Below are 22,750 nucleotides of genomic sequence, written 5' to 3'. Positions count from 1 at the left end.
TCTTGGGCAAGCTCTCTCCACATGGTGAGCAGCCATTACATATGGAAGACTTGCATTCACTTGTCTGGAAAGTTTTTCTCCTGCTAGCTCTGGCAGAAAAATCCAGGAGAGGACCTGGCTTAAGTCATATGCCCCAGCTTAAGTCCATGACTGCAGCCAGGAGATGTGATGGTCTGAGTGGCCAGGCCTGGTTCTTATATCTATTCTGTGTTGGGAAGGAGTAGAAAAGATCCAGAGTCAGCTCCATTCAAACCATATGGAGTAGTTTCAGCATAAGAGGTAGTCCATTACCAGAGGAATGGGAGAAGATGCTGAGTGAGCAAGAACAACGGATGTCCACTGCTAAGTAACGTTATGGGACAGTGGTCCATGGATGAATGCTATAGTTAGGAGGAACCAGTTTTAAAAGTGAGAAGGTCAAAAAGTGTGCACTAAACTCAAGGAGCAAGTAAAAGACTTAAAGTAAAATTTGTGTTGCAATTTTGAGATTTATTCATTTATCCTTTATTGAGATCCTGCTCAATGCCAGGCAGGGTCTTCAGAACTGGAGACAGAAAAAAAAACAGAGAAAGTTCTTAATTTCATGAAGATTATATTCTAATAATATAATTTTATGTAGAATTACATTCTGTATAGGTGAATAAAATAATTGAGTAAAGGATATAATATTTTAAATGGAGGTAAGACTTACCCCTACTTGAAATACTTTCACAGAAAAAGGTGATAGAAAATATTGAGTGAGCTGGTCACGAAAGGCTTTGAAAAAAAGGAGATATTTGAGAAAAGACCTGGAAGGGCCATGTGGAATCTGGGGGAAGAGCATTCCAAGCAGAGGGAACAGCCAGTGCAAAGGCAACAATGAAGTAGCGGGGGGCCAAGATAAAGGCAGAAAGTGGGGCAAGCAGGGACAATGAGGAGGCCGTCATGACAGGAATCTCTCAGGCACGATTTAGTGACTGAGTCAAAACTTGTGAGATTCATGTGGCCATAGTTGCCCCAAGTTCATCATTGGGTACCATGTGTGAGCGTGCTGAGCTCTTGGGGAAGTACTTCTCCTTCTTGGACAAGGGGCCTGAGTTGCAACTAGGAGCTTCCGTGGGAAGTTTGCAAAACCAAAGGGTGGGAAAAGGAGACAGAAACTGACAGGCAAGGATCAAAATCCATTCATCCATTCATGCATTCCTGAAGCATTTATTTAACAACTGCCTGCCATTGTCAGACACTCAGGTAACCAGAGTACAAAGCTGAGCAGGACAAAAATGCCACCCCTAAGCAGTTTCCCATCTAGCAGGAGCCATCTACACAGAAAGGGTGGGCTACAACAGGCAGACAAAGACAGGATTTATAGGTCCAAGCTGGCAGGAGTCAGAAAGTTGTCTTTTGGTGGCCTCCGGCGCCAGGCAGCCATACCCTCCCCGGTGGAGCTGACGTCCCTTCTGCCGCTGCAGGAGCTGGGACAGAGGTGCTGCCACTGCACATTCCTCCTGGTAAAGAAGACTCCAGGGTCTCTAGGCTCTTCCCTTACTCTACTTACCAAAGGAAGAAGGGGAAGAAATATGGAGGGTTGAGAAATAAAGACAGACAGACACCAATAATCCTCCTTTGATTTCTACTCTCCATCTTTTTTTCCCATCATGGTGGAAGAGAAATTTTTTAAAAAACGTAATTCTTTTTATTTTTTTAATTTAAGAGAAAACAGTGCCTTCTTTTTACTTCTACGTATAAAATGAAATATCCATTTTCCTCTTATCTATAGTTTAAATTGCACCCAGGGTAAGTTAATAAAGGAGCACTTAGTTCCCATAACACTTAGTAAGTGTTGCACTTTATGAGGCCCTAGTTAACAGCTTCTTCGTGAAGGGGAGTCTTGAGGGGACCCAGTCTAGTTTCATAAGCACACCCTTCCCAGACAAACACAGCTGGGAGCGGTGGGGAAAGCCTAACCAGGCATGGCAAACTGGCGGTTTGGTTTTGAGGTCTGGTGTTATTCTTGTTTCATTTTTAATTTATTTTCAGAGTGCTTAGATGGGTCATGAATTCTTCATTTTGCCACAGCCCAGACCAGCTTTGAACCACTCCATGTTGTCTATATCCAGGAACTTCATGGTCTATACTTTCTCTAGAAAGCAAAAACAACTTCCTAAAGTAATCCTATTAACTTTCCAGGAATATTAAACGCTTCGTTCCCAGGTCCTCATGGGTCAACCCACTCTCAAATCTTCCAGTCAGTCCCCAGGTATCACTAAGAGCTCACACAACCACAGCCGCCTAACAGCCAGCAGAAAAAGTTTGTCTAGAAAACAAGGATTCTAGCATTCCCTTTGAGAGCAGCGGGGCCAGCATTAGGGTGAGGTAAGTGAGGCCCTTGCCTTGAGTGTGAAAATTAAGGGCACATCCAAAAAATTAGAAATCAAGATAAATAATATTTTAATGCCAAATTTAAAAAATCAAAATTGATGCAAAAATGTCTATGACAAAAAAAAAATTAAAATTTCAAATAAAAACAGGTTGCTGTTTGCTTCACGACCCTGCATTATTGTGCCATGTGTCAGTCCTTTCCAACCAGCCCTCTGTTCCCTGGCCTGGCAAGGCCACATAGGCCATGTCCGCCAGCAGGCAGGTTTATGAGGGCCAACACACTGGGTAATGTGGGGCTCTCTATATAGTCCTGTTTTTGATTGCAGAGCTTTTATTAACTTTCTCACTTAGTTCAAAATATGGGATAATGTTTTAAGAAGTGCATAAAGAACTGCACCTTTTTCCTTTTGTCTCAGGCTTCAATAAGTCACTGGGAAGGACCCATGGGAACCATGAATTTTCAAGTCTTCTGTCTCTAATCTGGCAATCTATGAAAATGTCTGCAATGTGTAAAGTAGTTTACAAAATAATATGTATACCATGATCCCATTTTTATCTTAAATATATGTATCTATATATACATACGAAAATGGATAGATAAGTGGATGATATGGGAAGGGAGGAAGGCAGAAAAGCAAGCAGATAGACTCTATAAAGTTGCATCTCTAAAAGTTAAAATGCTTAATTCTGGGTGGCAAACTGTGAATTATTTTTACATTGTTTTTTTTTCTCTTTTTTGGTAGGGGAGGTGGGGGAAGATTAGCCCTGAGCTAACATCTGCTGCCAATCCTCCTTTTTTCGCTGAGGAAGACTGGCCCTGAGCTAACATCCGTGCCCATCTGCCTCCACTTTATATGTGGGACGCCTACCACGCATGGCATGCCAAGCAGTGCCATGTCCGCACCCGGGATCCGAACCGGCGAACCCGGGCCACCAAAGCAGAACCTGCGAACTTAACCACTGCGCCACCGGGCTGGCCCCATGCTGTTTTATCTTGTTTATATTTTCTACCTTTCTACAATGAAACAGTATTATTTGGGTAGTTAAACAATAAAATTATTTTCAGATCCTATGACAATCCTGTGTGCTTTTGTAGCCTGATCGTATTGATGCAATGTTAATCAGCAACATTTTTCTTTGCATAGAGGCATCTTGCTTCATCAAAAACGTACTTAGTACAGTACCATCTGTGACACTAAATATGCTGTAATTACTAACAGTGACACATACCTGCAGAAAAACAAATCAGGTAACCAGTCTGCTGGAAATTGTACATTCAAAATATCCTCGCCGTGCTAATAGTATTCTGCAAGAGCATTTAATGACTCATCATTCTTATAGCTATAATCTTCTCCTCATTCGCAATGACTATGAGTTTATTTCCAAGAAGGACAAATTGCAATTATATAGGAGTAAAGACGTGACTGAAGGAAGTGGTAGGTGTGAATGCAGGCCTTACCTACATGATAGGGAACCATGAGTTTTAATCCCCTAGGGAAAAAAATTAGGTGAGGTTTTTTTGTCTTTTTTTTTTTTTAATGAAGAAAGCCCACATTTCCAGTGCTTATTAGCTAACATTTAGCTAGAAGGGTCACCAATCATTAAATTATTTTTATAGCCAGCTTAGCAGAAGCTGTGTTTCCATGACAACAGACAATGTATAGGAAGGTAAAAAAAAAATATAAGATAATGGGATTTGTGGTAATTTTAATAATGCTCTATGGAAATCATTCATCAATGTAATTTTCCCATTACTCAGGCTTCCATGCCAACTGTAGACCGACTTTCCTGTGGCTGGCTGATGTTGAGAATAATGCATTTTTGAGAGCTCCTAAGAGCCTTTTCCCTAGGGAGTTGAGACAGAGAGTCTGGTAATTCCTCTCTAATCTCTCTTATGAGTTGAATATGGGAATGCACCACTGTAAAAGACCCTTAGGTCACCTCAAACTGACCAAGGAAAGTGAGGGTTTGGTCAGAGCAGCAGGCTTTTATCTTCATTCTCTTCTGGAATCCACATCAATAGGTTTGCTCACAAATTAAACGTTATGGGAGGAAAAGAGGAATCAGGCTGCTTTCTGTATTTCTGAACTAAGCCACTGATGGTGGAAAAGATGAAGGATAAGCAAAGTGTGAATAGGGTAATGGGAATAAAGGGTTCTATTTTAGAAATACCTTCATCTTCAAAGAGATCAAATTGTTTTACATCATGACTGAACATTTTAGACCCAAATAATACAGCTTGGTCAAAAGACTTTACTTCATGCAGACATGGCCATGGTTTCCTATCAATGGGATATTGGATCTTATGCCCAGAATATGATCTTATTACCATTTGAAAGAACCACTTGTCAATGTTGAGGCCTTTTTCACTTGTCCTCAACCTAGTTTTTATTTTTTAAAAAGTAATCCAGATGTAGATGTTTTAGAATCAACAAATTATGTTACTTTCTGAATAGAATTTAGAATTTATTTGTTTTTGTATCTTGAATGTTTTATGTTTCCCAGTACCACCTGACTTTGTGTGTATTGTGTATAAGTTTGAATCACATTGTTTTGTATCAGTGTGAGGCCTGCAATTATTCTTGGTATGTCTTTTAGGATCATTACAGACTCTCTGACATGTCTTCCCTTACCTTAAAAATTCTATCAAGGAGCCAAGACCTTATAAACCAAATAAAAGATATTCATAAGTAAAAAGCAACATCTCAACTTTGACACAACTAGAAGACCACTAAACAGTGTATACTAATATAGACTTAAAAGATCATATGCTACTGTTTTCATTATGACTACAGATTTAGTGGAAGAAGTTTAGAATTATACTTTGAAGAAGAGGTTGAACTGCACCAAGTCATAGAATTTGCTTTGAAGTACAGATTTGGGAAAGAAATTAAAGCATTTATCCTACCAAAAAAACTTTGAGATAAAATAGAATTCCTAAAGCAATATACTACCAGTATGATTCCAATCCATGGCTGATGTTTTCCAACAAAATTGTCTCACATCTGATGAGCTCCTTATCAGGTCATGATTGAGTCCCAGGTACTTGCTCCAAAGTCTTCTGTGCAAATCACACCAACTCAGAATGAAGTCAAACTCTTAAGTTGTTTTAATATGTTGTTGATGCTTTCTGACATTTTGTGTGTGTGTGGTTACTTCTCCCAATGGAAATTCCACTTAGTGTCAGTGACAAGGAAAGATCCCCTGACCCAGTGAGGACTCATCCTTCATGTGACATCAGCTTTCTTCAAAGGATTAACTAGGCACAGCTCTGCACAGAGCTGAGTAGAGTTACCAAGGTATAGGTTGCTCCTAAGATCACTTTTTTCCAAGATCTTCATTATTTTGCAGGCTTGGCACAATTTTCTTTCCTTGCAAGGAAATTCTGTGTGCAGATGAGTGTAGGAAGCTGAGGGGAGTCCACTGGTCATGCTTGTCTATGAGAGAGGACTCAGGGTCAGGGCAAAACATGACTTGTTATGACTTTGCACCAGGATTGATTTAGGAAATTTAGAGGGAAAAAGAACAGCATCAGATACTTCAGGATTTAGGAACATCACTTTGTTTCTTATGGGAATTGTTTACCTTCTAATAGAGGGTAGTTAGATTAGAAAACAGGAACTGGAAGAAAGTTTGAAAAGGATGGATGTGCTAAGTGTAAACTTTTTTTATATATACTATCACCATCGGCAGGAACGATGATAACTAATCAAGAACCTGACAGCTGCCTTGGGTGAGGATAGCTCCCACAGAAGTTAATAGCTGAAAAAGATAGACTGCAGTGGGTCAATACTTGGGTTAAAATAAATTATCTAAAAAAAGCCGAGGGGTTCTGAGAGTTATACATATCTCTGTTATATTTAACTTAGCAAAACCTAGAATAACTTTGCATTGGATATTTCTCTTGAGTCATGAAAATACTCTGAGGTAATTTTAGTAAAAGAGGTCTTAGTCTCAGGTATGGGTTGAATTCTGCCCCTCTTGCCCAAATTTATCTGTTGAAATCCTAATCCCCAGTACCTCCAAGTGGGACCTTATTTGGAGACAGGGTCTTGACAGAGCTAATAAAGTTAAAGTGAAGTCATTGGGGTGGGCCCTAGTCCAATATGACTGGTGTCCTTAAAAAAGGAAAACTTTGGGCATAGAGATATCCATAGACCATGTGAAGAGACATAGGGAGAAGATGGCCATTTATAAGCCAAGGAGAGCAGCCTGGAACAGATCCTTCCTTACAACCTTTAGAAGGAACCAACCCTGACAACATCTTGATTTCAGACTTAAAGCCTCCAGAACTGTGAGACAATAAATTTCTGTGGTTTAAGCCACCCAGTCTGTGGCACTTTGTTACAGCCCTAGCAAGCTAATATAGCACCCAACAATCCCATCAAGGACCAAAGGCATTGGTCCTGACCAGAGCCTTAGGCTTCATCCATCTCTTCTTTATTAGGGTTGTTGGTGTCAGATTGGGAGGCCAGGAAGAAGATGAAATGTAAGACCCCAGTGTCAAACCAACTAATGAGAAGGTGGAAAAGAAACACGGAGCCATTGGAATTTGATTACTCTCATGATTTATTAATATTCAGATTGAAAAAGGAGCCTTAGAGTCGCAACTTACGCTAATTGGCACATTTGCTTTATTTATTTATTTTTAAAACAAACTGAGTTTTTGAATTTTTTCCTTTTTGTTCATTCCATCACATTGAAAAGGAGGAAAAGTAAAATGGTTTTGAATTCACTCGATATTTTGGACTCCTCAGATGAACGGAACATTGCACACACACTTGGAACAGAGAGAGATAGAGAGGAAAGTGGACTCCCACAGGGCCACACGCACCAGATCAAAAAACTTGGATACAGTGCAAGAATTTCCCAAAATGATTGGATCATCATTACCAAAAACTTGCCATAACAACACCAAGAAACAAAAAATGTTTAAGCCACACTGTTTGACTTGGGATCTTTCCTGCTTTTTTTTTTTTTTTAAATGTTTGCCACACAGAGAGAAAGAGGGCTAGTGGGTAGGAAAGGACAGACTCACAGACGTGAGCAGGACAGGAAGGGAAACTTCAGAGCAGAGTTGAGAAGAGGGTAGGGAGAGACAGGGTTCAGGAGAGGGGAGGGTGGGGACGTGGAAAGCCATTTCTTAAAGTTCAGGCATGTTCTTGGTCCGCCTCACGTTCTTCTTTACGCTCATCCTGCCGGGCACTTTCCTTAGGTTTGGTTTCATCTACAGCTTCTGAGGAAGAAAACAAGATGGGATGGGGGGAAAAAAGGAAAGTTAGTATTGTGTCTCATCTGTTCATATGACAGCGCAATATATTTCTTCTTCCATACCATTTTATAAGAGATTTCAGGTAAAAAGAGATTATTGCTATCCCAAGTAATATAATTTCCAAGTTCAGAAGAGTTCACCTCCAGGAGGTTGTTCAGTGACACATATGGAAGAGCTCAGGAACAAAACCATGATATCATGGGCAAAAGTCCACTAAACAGAAATTACCATGGTCTTTAATCTCTCAGCCTTACTGTCAAGATATCCACAAACTGGCTCTTAGCTTAGGGAATCAATAACAATCTTGTATCTCTTTTCCATCAGTGTCAAGACTAATTGTGATAGATACTTTATGTGGATGCTGAACATCTATTCCAATTCTTTCGCCCCTTATTTCTAGTATTATAAAGGCTGGAAAGTGAAATACTTGAATTTCCTGCTCCTCTGGGAGCTAGGGGTGTCCATGTAACACAGTGGTGACCAATTAGATAGACAGAACTCCCTGGGGAGGACTCCAGAGGTGTTTTCCCTTTACTTTCTGCTATTCCTGATGACTGAGACATCAAACAATACTGGTAGTGTAGCAGGTATCTTGCGACCATGAAGACAAAAACTATACACTAAGGACGGTGGAGCAGACATATCGGAAAAAAACTAATATCAAGTGACCATACTACTCCTCGACATCTTTTCCTCAGACTTTTTCTTATTATATGAAACAAATAACTAGTTTCTTCAAACCATTGTAGTAGTTTTCAGTTTCTTGAAGTCAAAAACATTCCAAATGAATACACTTATCCATAAGGCAAGTGTGCTTTGATTAATAAGGTAGACTTTGTGTCTTCCTCTCTTGATGAGGAAGATTGTTCCTGAGCTGACATCTGTGCTAATCGTCTTCTATTTTGCATGTGGGATGCCCCCACAGCTTGGCTTGACAAAGTGGTGTCTAGGTCTGTGTCCAGGATCTGAACCTGGGCCGCCCAAATGGAGCACGTGAAGTTAACCACTATGCAACCAGGCCAGCCTAGACTTTATGGTCTTTTAAAGGATCATTTTTCCTCGGGAAGGAGGTGACTTTTCTAGTAATTTCTCTGCCTGGTGTCCTGATAGAACTCAGTCAACTGACTTCATGCTACAGATAGTTTACTAATATGACAATTAGTAGAAAGAGAATCCATTTGCCCTGAAATCCCGTTACTGAACTAAACTCCCTGTGTTGGGGTCCCTAAGATTACCCCAGGTTCAACGATTTATTAGGAGGACTCACAAGACAGCATACGGTCCTATTCATCTCTCTGATATACTACAGTGAAAGGATACAAAGCAAAATCAGCAAAGGAAGAAGTTGCATGGGGTGAAGTTTGCAGGAAATCAGCCACAAACTTCCAAGAGTCCTCTCCCCATGGAGTCATACAGGATGTGCTTAATTCCTCCAGCAATGAATTGTGACATGTACGAGACATCATCTACTAGGGAAGCTCAGCTGAACTTACTGGAGGCTGGTCATGTAGGCACCCAGAAGGAAAAGAGGTGTCCAGCAGAAACCACATTGTTTGCACAAAGCATTTAGGCACTATGGACACTCTTAGTTAGGGAATGGTAAGAACTCTCTCAAAATCCAAGCTCCCACATATCAGCCAAGGGTCAACTTTACAAGCAGGCCTTTCTAAGAATTGAGAGATGTTGAGACTAGAGAAATGGTGGCTTTTTAGGAGACCATTAGAAGAGCTCATAAGAATGTATGTCTCTTTCAAATCAGTCAGCTACATAGATATATATTCAGATAAAGTTGAATGTTTATATCCAAATAAGACCACCACTGCTAAATTTATTTTTGGAATTCCTTCTTTGGAACACCTATTTAATAACATTCTTCTAAATCTCTTCAGTAGCAGAAAATGCTTATCCCTTTGAAAATATATTTAGTTTTTAGAATCAAATGAGGCTGGTCTGGTAAGCAAGGTAGCAGCTATGACAAGTAATTTTATCTTACAATGGCTCATTTTTGACCAAAGTTTTTAAGTCTGATTTATTTGGGAGGTTTGTAACTGGCTGTAAGTTATTTCCAAAATGTAGTTATTTTAGTGAGGCTACCTGCTACTAGTCATAAATATTTTTTAAGGCTATAGCCTTCTAGGGTGACCATTATTAACTCTTGAAGAACGAACACACTAATCACATTTCTCAGCAAAAATTTTTGGATGAAATTAATTCAATTCTGATCATTGTAACACTCTATGTACCAGCAGTGTTCCTCACAGATTACAGAATTTTGGTGCACTAATGAATCATTTAATTTTCTGCCAGAAGAAAGCTTTCACATTTATTTCAGTGAGGTCCTTTTTTATAACAACTTGGAAGTCTTTCAGAGAATTCACTTAGTTCCCTAGCCTTCCCCAAACCTTCAGATAGCACAAGGATGCCCAAGGTGATTAATAATCCTTATCAGCTCCAAAAACACAACGTATTTACTGCCCTCTCCAAACTGTAAAAGAGAATTTGGACTTAAACGGCCCAGAAGCACATAGAAGGATCAGCTGTAGGGGTAAGACGAGACTTCAACTTTCTCTTTCTAAAATGAAAACTTGAGAGCTACTATGTAGATTTAATGAAGGCTAAGAAACTCAGGAGATAAGGTAGAAGTAGGCTGGATGAGGTGAGAAGAATTGTGTACTTGTGGAATAAGGAAACAAGAAAAGGGAAAAACAAGAGAACAAAGATTCAGGTACTTCTGAGAAGGCACCACACTTTCTGTCCCCTGTTGGAGTGGAATCAGGTTAAATCCTCCCAAATTCTCCCACTTTCTCTTGTCATCCTTTGCCTGGGCATAGGAGAACAGATGAGACTTGGCACACATCTGTGTATTGTGACAGGGAGTCATTGCTGTCTATCTATTAAAAAAGCTTCAATAGCTACATATTTTTTTTTCCCTCAAATACTTCAAAGTATTTGAAATATAATTATTTATTTATTTATTTGTTCAATAAATTATAATTGAGCACCTTCAGGTGTTGAGCATCTTTTAGGTATTGAGAAGAAGCAGTAAAGAAACCAGCAAACATCCTTGTTCTTGTTTAAGCCTTTCATAATATACCTTTAACAGACAATGCAATTCATAACCATAGAACATCAGCAATGAGGGGGACCTCTGAGGTCACCCAGTCCCTACGCCATAACTCTTCAAGGGTAACGACAACATCTATTTTTGCTCAACTTGAACCCCCCGTGTCCAGCACAGAGCCTAACGCAGGGAAGGTTCTCAATAAGCATCTGGTGAATGGAAGATTGAATGGATGTCATCGTTTTATAGATGAGGAAACTGAAGTCCAGATACATAAGAGATATTTCCTAAATTGTAAGATTTGCTTATGACCAAGCCAGGACTAAAACCTACGTCTTCTACTTGTCCAGGTTTTCTCATTATATCAGGTGGCCACACTTGACCAGAGGAGGTCAAGGTCAAATCCATTTTATCATATCAATTCAGCACTAGTAACTAAGTAGCTAGGGTCCACAGGCTTTAGTAGCCTACAAAACTTCTGAGAATAAAAACAAATTGTTAGCTCCCAAATGTAAAATAAAAGCCATAAAACTAAAACTGATGACGTTCAATCAGATGACTACAAAAGGGAACATGTCAATCAGCTGAAACCCAATTTGGCTGAACACGTACAATTATATATACATTATATTTTATATGAGATAAGAGTAACTTTTTATTTGTTTGATGTTAGTGAATAATGAACACAGGGGTCATCTTTGTGTTAGATGAAGGGATGACTAGTTAGTAGGAAAAAATGTGTCACATCAGTGGATTCAGTGAAATTTTTATACGTTGCCAGGAAACTACGGGGAGAAAAAATATGGAGGGAGGAAACAATATAAAGTAATAATATTTCATAATCATAAAAGTATGGTAAGCTAAGAACCCACCATAATATTGTAAATACAAACCTACTTGCAAATGAAGGAAACAGTAATCAGATGTGGACCACATACCTGCTGTACCTAGATCCACGTTGACAGGAGACTGTGTTTGAGTTTGGGAAAGGTTTCAACCATAGACAAACGGGAACCTACTGTGAACAGAATCCAAATTATGTATAAATGGGTCCATTTGAGCCTGAATGCCAGAGAGAACTCCTGGATATTGCTAACTTGTCCCTTTTCCCACTGATGCAAATTCTAGACAAGTCATTGTAGTTAATAAATCATGTTGACCATACAGTTGTATATCTACATTTTCTTACCTGTTCTATTCAGCAACCTCACCGCCTGGAAAGAACCACAAAATTTGACTTTTCTGACCTCTTGTATAAAGTGTTTACCTATAGCTAGCATATTTGAGCTCTTACTATATGCTCAGAACAGTTCTGAGTGTCCTTGAGTCACTTGATTCAATCCTCACGGCTACTTTAACTATCCCATTTTACAGCTGGAGAAGCTGAGGCACAGTAAGATGAAGTAACTTACCTAAGGCCACAGTGTTTGTAAATGGCAGCAGTGAATTTCAAGCTAGGACAGAGCCATCTAGGCAGCTTCTATTTTGGATTGCTGTCTCCACCTTACCTTTGCTCAAGAAGGATAGGCGGGCTTAGAGCGGGAACTAGAACAGAGAGTCCACAGGTGTGCAGGCCTGGGGCCTACAAAGTCTAAAAACTGGTCCTAGTAAAAGCAGCTTAGAATAGAAGGAAGAATCTTGATTAGCCTTGAATAACGTGAAATCTGGTTTTCATACTTTCTGGCACTAATTACAAAATTGTAAACGCTAGAGCTGAGTTAATGTGTAATCTTTAGTATTTTGGGCAAAAACTTGGATCACCATGGTGAATGTCAAAGATAGATGAATGGCTGAGGCCAGCTGGTCACTCCAATTATCACGATCCAATTAGGGTAAATTATCACATTCCCCATCTAAAGCATCAACCTCCCTCTGAGACAGAGATTGCTTAAGAAGAAGTTGTAGAAGCTAAAGAGTGAGTGAGATTTGCAGCACGAAGTGACACAGAACAAGGGAGGGGAAGTAAATGGGCCTGGAGTTGGCAAATGAGGAAAGCCTGGAGTTGCGGATGTGACAGGTGAAATCCAGCAAGACAAAGAGTAGAAAATGCTTTTATTTTTCCCTCAAGTTTGGCTCTGAATAGTATTTTTGCTTATATTAAAGATGGAAATCTAATATTATAGTTAAGATATTACAAGAAAAGCAAGATTAAATGAATCACATTTTTCTATCTGTTTATCATCTGTTTATTTATCTATCATCTATCTATCTATCTACCTAACCTCTATCTATCTCACCAGTGAACTTGTCCTCACTAACAATCATTCCTATTCTACCTAGTGATGGCTTCTCCCCTCAAATCACTCTTCTACAAGGGAAATCAACCCCCTAAATCCAGCTTTATTATGAGATAGAATGTGCCCCCCAAAACCCCAAGCTGATGACACATTTTAGCAGTTTGGTCAAAAAGGGGAAAAAAGTTGTCTTTTTAAAAATTAAATTGTGTAATTTTTATAATAATTATTTATATTAAATATTTAAATTCTTAATTCTATTCAGTCGACGTGAACAGATGCCAGAACCTGGTAAAGAGCTGTAACCTTCTCTGGCTTGGCATTTTAGTGTTGATAAAAACATCATTTCTTCAAGACCCAAAGACCACTTAGAAATCACCATATCCAGGGGCTGGCCCCGTGGCCGAGTGGTTAAGTTCGCGCGCTCCGCTGCAGGCGGCCCAGTGTTTCGTTGGTTCGAATCCTGGGCGCGGACATGGCACTGCTCATCAGACCACGCTGAGGCAGCGTCCCACATGCCACAACTAGAAGAACCCACAACGAAGAATGCACAACTATGTACCGGGGGGCTTTGGGGAGAAAAAGGAAAAAATAAAATCTTTAAAAAAAAAAAAAAAAAGAAATCACCATATCCACTAGCAACCTCTATGAATTTCATCATTTCTGCATTAACTTAAAAAGATATAGTTGATATCACAGACTGTAAAGTCATGTATTCTTAATGTTCTAGAGTTGAAGGATGCTTCGAAAGGGAAGAAAAAACGTGTTCATTCATTCATTGATTTATTCAATGAAAGATCCTGGGCCTTACTATGTGCCACACTGTACACTGTAAATATAGCAGTGGTGATACAGCAATGAAAGCACCAAGCAAAAATCTCTACCTTTTTGGAATTAATATGCTAGTAATTAGTAGCATATTTCTATTTATACAGCATATATAAAAATATATTTATATGTACATTTATAGCATATATATTTATATGATAGTAATTATTACCATGTGTACTGTTTGTTGGAGAAGGAGTGGTAAAGAAAAAAGTAATAAGTAGACAAGAACGCAGCCCAAAGGGGCATAATTTTTCCTGGGCCACTTCTCCTGGGTTTGCAAAGTTGAGTATCTTTAATGAATCTCATGAGTCTTGAAATACGGAAAACTCTAGTAGTTTTCACATTCTTGATCCACAACCACCATTCCTAAGAAAGATCAAGACCACATTAAGATGGTAATAAAGATGGAAGTCATCTCTATACCTGTTTGGAGCACAGTGGTGGTAGCCTTGGAAGAGTAAGGGGTCCCAAGAGGATGATTTCACAGTGGTCCTTGAAAGATGTATGCCAAACTGGCTCTCTAATCTTTGCTGAAATAGATTCTGGAAGAAGCCCTAGCCTTTATGCATTCCATTCATTTCCTCGAAAGGGTGAGAATAGTATGTCTGTGCATTCTGTTGGTGAGAAAATACCAAGAGCATATGCAGCAGCGGCTGCTTGCGTGCTCAGCCAGGCAACCCGGCTGCAGTGCTGCTGGAGGGATGGCGGTGTTCCCAGCTGCCATCGCCTACACTGAGCTCTAATGGCCCTGTTTACTGGCTCTGGTCCAGGCCCCTTCACAGCCCTACATTACTGAAATTAGGTTGAGTGGATTTCCGAGTAAAACATTACCTCTTGGGACCTGCCCAGCTCTCCCCAGCCTTGTCAACATTGATTAAATAGAAGCTGCCATCATCCTGGGGCCATGCCCACAATTACTCCAGCAATCACCACTGGGCTGGGATGTTTGCTTCCTTTCCATTTTTATATTCACTTTTCCTGAATATTAAGCATAATCACCTCTAAGGCTCAAAGGAAAGTAATAAAAAAATTCTGTAGCTAAGTCACATATGTCCATTTGCTACTTGCATGCTCTTCCCTTTGAGCTGTGTACCAGATGTCAATCTGGAGTATGGATCATGGCTTTTGGTGATCATTGGGATCCACATTTTGATCTTCTCTTTCTTTCTTTCTTTCTTTTTTTTTTTTTTTTTACCACGTTTTATTGTTTATGTTCCTTTCAAAGCACAGAGCCGGTATATACCATTTTGATGTCAGCAGAATGGTGCAAATATCACGTATGCACCCACCCCTTGTTTTCCGAGCTTTTGAAAGAGAGAATAATCCTATTGCTTATAACACAACTCACTTGAGGATTTTCAAAGAGTAACAAATAAGAATTTAACCAAGGAGAAAACTCAGAGGTACCATGGCAGGGTCCACTGATATCTGAAACATACATACACATGTCTACTTCTTCTCTCAAAGGTTTAGGCCTAGGACCAAGCTGATTTGTATTCTAGCCTGGACTCTGCCATCAATTAGTCATACGATCTCAGAGAAGTTACGTTTCCTTTCTTTGCCTCAGTTTTCTAATATATACAAAATATGGATAATAATGACTGCCCCACCTTGTTGCAGGTTGTTTGGAGGTTGAAAGAAGGTATTTGAAAGTACTTTATAAAATTTCAAGCGCAGAATGTTGAGATTTTAATCCAACCTGTGGGATTCAGGTAAAAAACACCCATCAAGTTTAACATTCTCATCCTAAGAGGAAAAAAACAATTTCCCAAAGGAAAAAAACCTTCTTTCCCTGATAAATGATTAAGATGACTCCTCCTCTAGAATATTCCTGTAAATTCCCTGACTCTGATTAGAAAATATGGATACAAGTGATTTATTAATTAAATAGAGCTACTTAGTTAGCAGAAGTTGGGAAAGAATCTAGGAATTTTAACCTTTGGAACAAAAGTTGGTGTCTTTTTCTGAAAGAGCAAAATGACCCTGGGATTTTTTTTAAAATTAAAACAAAAGTCAAAGAAGATACAAGTTGACTGGCCTTGAAAACTTCTTGAACTTTCTCTATACAAAATGTCTACCAAACCATCAAAAATTAGTGTTTTACCTTCTTCCTCCATTATAAACATGCAGAAAGATCAAAAATTATAACTTATGTGGCTTGCATACTTGCCTTACATCATTTTTGGAACAAGATGGGATGAATATATAAAAATTAAATGTTGTTAACATTGTTTTTTACCATTATCACAAGGAATAAGTCAACTTTTAAAGGTTAAAAATAAAAAAAAAATTGGGGGATATTTTCACTCTAGCATAACAGTCAAGTAGACTCACTCCTTCATTCCTCCCCCCAGCTAAATTAGGTGCGGAGCTGGCAGGTGAGTCTGTAGATGTGTTGAGGCATTGCTTACTCTTAGTACTTGGGAGGAATGGAAGAATAGGGAGTTAGCACAAACAATGATGGCTCCTGTGACACTGAGAAATTCTGAGAAGGACCATGTCAAGGATAGAAAAGTGATGCTATGATACTGAGTGTTGCTAGTAGTGATGATCAGAAACAGTTCAACCTAGAAATTGTTTGTTTTCCTCTTTCCTCTAGAATTATGTATATGCATATTTTTAAATTTGCAAACCCAACATTTTTGCGTGTGTGTGAAGAAGATTGGCCCTGAGCTAACATCTATTGCCAATCTTCCTCCTTTTCTTTTCTTTTTTTTTTTTTCCCTCCCTAAAGCCCCAGTACAAAGTTGTATATCTTAGTTGCAAGTCTTTCTACCTCCTCCACGTGGTGTGCCCCACAGCATGGCATGATGAACGGTGCATAGCTCCGCGCCTGGGATCCAAACCGGTGAACCGCAGGCCGCTGAAGTAGAGTGCATGAACTTAACCACTATGCCACTGGGCTGGCCCCTGAATTATATATTTTTTAAAAAGTTCAAAATCCCATCTGACAGGAGTTCAACTCCACATCCCTCCTTTTCACTTCATTATCCCAGGTGAGGAGAATTCTGGCTAGGAGAAAATCCTAGTTGCATCTCTCTAGCCTTCACAAACTCAGTTGTCTAAGAGGCCAGGCAGATAACATTAATGTGAAAATCTGGCCATAGGTAAAACCAGTGGTGGGGTCAAAAGGCATTCAAAAATTTTAAGACATTCTCACTGAAAAAACAAAAGGGGGCAAGGTGTGTGGAATAAGATTCTTTAATTGTACCAGGTAGACACATTTGTGGACTGTGAGTTCAAAAGGGAAGATGTTCCCTTTAATTAGAATAAAAGATAATCATATTTGTCTTCAAGAACTAACTTCAAATCAGTAGTCCTAAGTAACAGTGCTGCCTTTTCCATTTAGCTCACTTACATCACTCATATTTCAAGATTTTTTTTTAGCAAATGAAGTAAAAAATAAATAACGCCTATTTCAGATTTTCGAAATGGTCTATCAAAGCAAAAAGAGAGCAAAAAATCAACTCTCAATATTATCTCTCACTTTGCTTGCCATTCGAATTTTCTCTGCATCTGCACATCCCTACCTATGTCTTCCGGGTGCCCTATGCTCCTTGTTACTGATGCTGTTGATACCCTCTCAGATCCCCTTTACCAGGCCCATGTACCCATCGCCCAGCTGCTGGAGATGTTGGCTGCCAATCGCTCACTCCCGCACCTTGCGCAGGGGAGGTAAACCATAAATCACGTCAACTTGAGGTTCCTGAGAGGCGATGCCCTCTCTACCCTTCATGACTCCAGTGCCCTGATTTTTGGACAAAACAATCTCTGTGATGTAATCTGTGCTTCATAACCCTCTCTAGGATCAGGCTGAGACCACACTTTGCCTGAACCCATATTTTCGCCTCTCCTCTTCCCCTGGCCTATCGGCTTTTCTCACTCCCTTACAGATTTCCACCAATAAAGCATTTGCTCAAGATTCTCTTCATAGGCTGTGAGTCTAGGGAATGGGGCCAGAATTATTCCTTTAACCAAAAATTAAGGACTGGAGATGGGAGGCAGGCCAGTTAATTGCCTTAGTCAATGTACGCAGCGAGTGCTGCTTAATCATCCCTCATGACCCAGCTCCTATCTTGTTTCCACACCTCCAAACCTATCCTAGACAGAATGAATCACTTCCTTCTCTTTATTTATACAGAAATTATATTCCCTACATTATACGCTAGCTTGTGGTATCCTTTCTAGGCTTCTTGACTATGAAATAACTTCTCAAAGGAACAGGATACATTTGCTAGAATTTAAACTCCACAAAGGCAGAGATTTTTTGTTGTCGTTCAATGTTGAATCCCAAATCCCTAGGAAAGTGCCTGGCAGATATGTACTCTTTTAGTGAATCAATTCATCTCTGTTATCCCCAACTCCTAGCATCATGCTTATCACAAGATAGTTTTTAATATTTATAGGAGGAAAGAAAGGAAAGGAAAAAGGGGGAAATCCCAAGAATTGTTTGTGACACGTAAATAAAACCTCAATTACCTCAAGAAGAAAGTGTGGAACTGTAATGTTACCATGACTGCAGAATAGAGGTTTATCTGAATTTTAAAATGTTGGATTATAAAAAGGAACCCCAAGATTAATCTGGTTCACAGCCATGGAGAGCATTATCCCATCATCCTCCACTTTTTTGGTAGTTTTAATTTATGCCTTTCTTCTAATTTTATTACAAATTACTCAGATATAAAAAACCCAAATGTAAAAAATAGATATTGACTATACCCATAACTATTTCTAGATGTCATCGAGAGAGCTGGTTCTAGACCCAGACTATTTGCATTTAAATTCTCTCTGATATTTACCATAACTTTGAACAGACCAATCTTCTCTATTGCATACTCAAAGAGTAGCCAGTTGATTGCCAAAGGAAATAACCTTACCCTTGGCCTTAGCACCATTTAATTCCCTAAATTTTGCAGCAAAAATTTACCATTCTGAATGAGCAAGAACCAAGTCACTCCCTGACCCCAGATGTGTTGTAAGTCTTGTGTCCTGTAGGCAAGTCACAGAGGGGATAGCAATTCTCCAGGCTTAAGACACCATATCCAATTTTTGTTGTTGTTGAGGAAGATTTGCCCTGAACTAACATCTGTTGCCAGTCCTCTTCTTTTATCCTTTTTTTGTTTGAGGAAGATTAGCCCTCAGCTAACATCTGTGCCAATCTTCCTCTATTTTTTGTACATGGGACACTCCACAGTGTGGCTGGTGAGTGGAGCAGGTCCATGCCTGGGATCCCAACCAGTAAACCCGGCTGCTAAAGTGGAGCATGCAGAACCTTAAGCACTTGGCCACGGGTCTGTGCCCACCATATCCAATTTTAAGAAAAATTTCCTTATTTGATAACAATTATCAAATCCAAGACTTGAAAGAAACCTAAGACTTTTTGTCCCTTAATCAAAGGAAAAACAATCAGATACAGTGAGATTTTTCAATTTCATTATGAAAAAGATGCTTTCATTTCCAAGAAGCCTTGCAGCCATCTGGGGACAGGGCATATGTTGAGGGAGAAATCTCTGGGCCTGTGTAGAAGGCTGCTCTGATGGGATCATTCTTTCCACCTATGCACAACTCTCACTTCGGGGTCTTCTGAAGCAAGGAATTCCAGCAGACTTTGAGGAATAAAGAGAGGAGAGAGATGGAGCAGGGAGTGACCATTCTCTTAAAAGAATTCCAGACAAAGAAATACCATATTTTTTTGGAATCTTGTTAGAACATCTTTGAAGTTAGCAAATTCCTTCCCTAAGGGTTATTTATAATTTCTCCTGTTGCATTTTGGAGGAAGTTAATAATTTTCAAAAGATCAGACCTCAGGTATTTGAGTTAATTATTTAGGTCCATACTTAGGAGATGAAGAAATATCAAACAGGCTATTCGTGTTTGTTGGTCATTTTTCAATGAATGTACTTTCTTAGCTTTTCTTTTTCACAGTTTTTCACATTTTTTGAAAGAGGCTGCTTAGGTATTATACTAGCCATTCCAAGTTTGGTTTTCCTTAGGTATTTCTGTTACACTCTTCACATTAGATCTTACCTAGTGATCAGCTGCAAAAGTGTAGTAATTTGTGTCCGCCAGACCTTGAGAAAGTTAATGAATAATCTTCTAGGTTATACTGGTTTTCATTTAAAAATTTAACTAATTATTTGTAATGTTTTAACATACATGGAGATAACATATATTGAATTAACATGCCTTATTACAGAGTTTGCATTTTCAACAATTGTCTTTAAAAGCAAAAGCAAACCTAGGTTTGTCAAATTCCATCATCTGATGATTAAATGACCTGATTATCTGACTCCAAGGTTAAAATACAGAAACCCAAACTAGACATAATTCTAACTCTGTAAGAGTCACTCCAATGGTGACTACAGCTGCCTAAAAAGTTTTGCTACTTACGAATATCTATTGCTTGGGCAACATTTAAATTTTTGAAAAAAGCACTACATCTGTGAGTCATACTCAGCTCGTGCCTTGCCATGACTCTGCATGATATGTTTGGGTAGTGCTTGAGATTAGCCAGACAATTATTTGTCATTGTTTAAATTTTCCCTTATGGCTGTATGTACATAGCACAAAGGAAACTAAAGACTTGGCAGTTGTCTTGCTAATTTTAACAACGCAAATGGATAAACCACATAATTCAGGACAAAAATACAAAATCTATATATATTGTCAGAGAGTTGGTTTGTAATTGTTCTTAAATTACTAAGTAGTGGAAGCTGAAGGAGATCTTAGAGATTATCTGACCTGAGTCCCTCATTCCCTCTGAGAAAAACTGAAGATGGAGAGTTTGTGTGACTTGCCCAAAGTCACACAGCTAATGAGAATTCAGTGAGCCTCCCGTCATACCATGAGGCCTCTGACAGCCTTGGGGGATGAGCGGATTCTACTGCTTGATTCTCACTTGCATCTCTCCCTAGTAGTCCTAAATGCACCGTATAAATCTACTCCTTTCTTCCCTCTCTCCTTCCTCCCTTCCTCTCTCCCTCCATTTCTTTCTTCTTTGTGAAATAAAAGGTAAACTCAAAAAACTTTTGCTTTAAGGACTACCAGAAGTAACTTTATATACCCCGAGCATTATTGTTGTGACAAACTTTAACATATTATGTACAGATTGTGAGAGGTGAACTGGCTATTCTATGCAGAGAGGAAAAAAAAGTGGGAACCACTAAAATTAGTAACTTAGGCTGAAAAGTTATCATCGGTTATGGTAGGTTTCATAAACTAAATGATTCAAGTGTTACCGGATAATGAGAGTCCAGAAGTAGCTAAAATTACCACAAATGCTGTCATAGCTAGGAATCCATAAGAGATCATTACTACGTCCTGAAGAAGAGGAAATAAAAGTGCATGTCATTCACCCAGGTAGCACCCCTCACACTGTCCACTGAAAGGAGAATGTCAAAAAAAAACAACCACGAAGGTTTAACTCAATTTTGAAATTAATTTAAAAAATATTATTGTAACAAGAAGTCCTATAAAAGGTGTTTGTGTTATATGCTTGCATGTAGATAAATAAACTCAATCTCCATCTCTTACTGAGACAATTCATTTTGCACTCATTGTGTGTTTCGGCTTCCTGGGGCCTGTCAAATTATGGCACTGCCTTTGAGTGAAAAATTGCTTTAAGAATCAATAGCACTCACTGGAACACAACCAGAGCTATATTGAAAAAGTAATATTCGCATTTGTACTGATTTTTCTCTTTTAGTCAAAGATCTCAAAGCTCTTTATTTATATTTAGTGGCAAAGAATGTAATAGCTTTGGCTATTTGGGGAAGTTGGGACAATAAGCAGTTAAAGAATAAAGATTCATGCTGAGTCTTTGCTTATCTGGGATAGAGTATAGAATTGTGTGTGTTCTGCCCATCATGTAATACTGTCACAATAAAAATCATCCCACTGAAGGCTTTCTATCTTTTCTCTACTCAATGTTTTTTTCTCTAATAAAGTCATTGTTCAAGACATACCTATGTCTAGTATCTACCTCCTACTATCTTCCTTCTTTCAAAATTCTATTTATTTGAAAGTAATCAGGCTATGCACAGAAACTTTAGCATAGAAAGCAGCTTTGGAGACCCTCCAGCAATGCCTCACCTAATACAGGAATCCCCTACAACACTCCTAGCAGATGGCCAGCCTCTGTCTCAACAGGCCACTCCAGCTCTAATGGATATTCAGCCAAAATCTACCTCCTCTGAGCTTTTATGGAGTTCTTTCTTCTAGAATAACACAGAACAAAATACATCCTCAATATTTTCTTTTGTACAAGACTGTCCAAAAGTGCACAGATAACAGCCTCTTTCCTCAAGAAGTTTGTAAACCTGTTCTTTTCCTCTTCAGTCAACAAATTTCATGAAGAATAAATTGTAGTTATGCCACCTTTTCTTCATTTGACTTTCTTTATTTCTTTCTGCATTGACTTTAACCTCACCATTTTTCTAACAGTGCTCTCCTCAAATTCACCAGAAAAAATTATATTCTAAATCAAAAGGCCTTTTCCCATTTGCCATTATTCTTGATCTTTCTTTGACTACTCTTTCTTTTGACAGTGTTGACCTCTCCTTGAGCTCTATGTTCCAGAAGACAGTAACAGTTAAGAAATTCTCCCAATCTTTTGTTTTCTGAAGTCTCTCCACCTTTTTGTGCTCTAGGAAATGGCTTCCTGCAAAGAACACCCTTCTCCATGTGATGTGCCGTTCACTCTTTCTCGAGACTCCCAGAAGTCTCACAGGTGACTCTTTTGTTTACCTGTAACAAGGAGAAACACAGATCTTCCCCGCTTTGTCTGAAGCTGCTGAGAAAGCCAGACACAGACCCTCCAACTTCCTGTTCTTCATCTCATGAATGAGTAGCTGAGACTAGAATTTTATCTCTTTGAAATAAGCTAGACACAGAGATAAACAAATTCAGTTCAGCTAACTGACTAGACTTCTCCTGATTGCAAAACAACCCCAGTTGTAAATTATTCCACCTGTAACTTGTCTATTTCTCCCTCTA

At 39.1% G+C, this 22,750-nt stretch overlaps 1 protein-coding gene across 1 annotated transcript in view; it reads right to left on the bottom strand.

Moving 5' to 3' along the window:
* Positions 1 to 6,909: 6,909 nt before the first annotated feature.
* Positions 6,910 to 22,750, bottom strand: part of GAP43 (growth associated protein 43) — a 93,378-nt gene continuing 77,537 nt past the window's right edge. Inside the window, exon 3 of the mRNA XM_014838600.3 lies at positions 6,910 to 7,594. Coding sequence (XP_014694086.1) covers positions 7,509 to 7,594 — 86 coding nt within the window. The 3' untranslated portion in view covers positions 6,910 to 7,508. The remainder of the gene's footprint in view (positions 7,595 to 22,750) is intronic.

The sequence above is a fragment of the Equus asinus genome, chromosome 5 (genome assembly GCF_041296235.1).
Source record: "Equus asinus isolate D_3611 breed Donkey chromosome 5, EquAss-T2T_v2, whole genome shotgun sequence".
Classification (NCBI taxonomy): Eukaryota; Metazoa; Chordata; class Mammalia; order Perissodactyla; family Equidae; genus Equus; species Equus asinus.
This window is presented reverse-complemented; position numbering and strand designations above follow the sequence as displayed.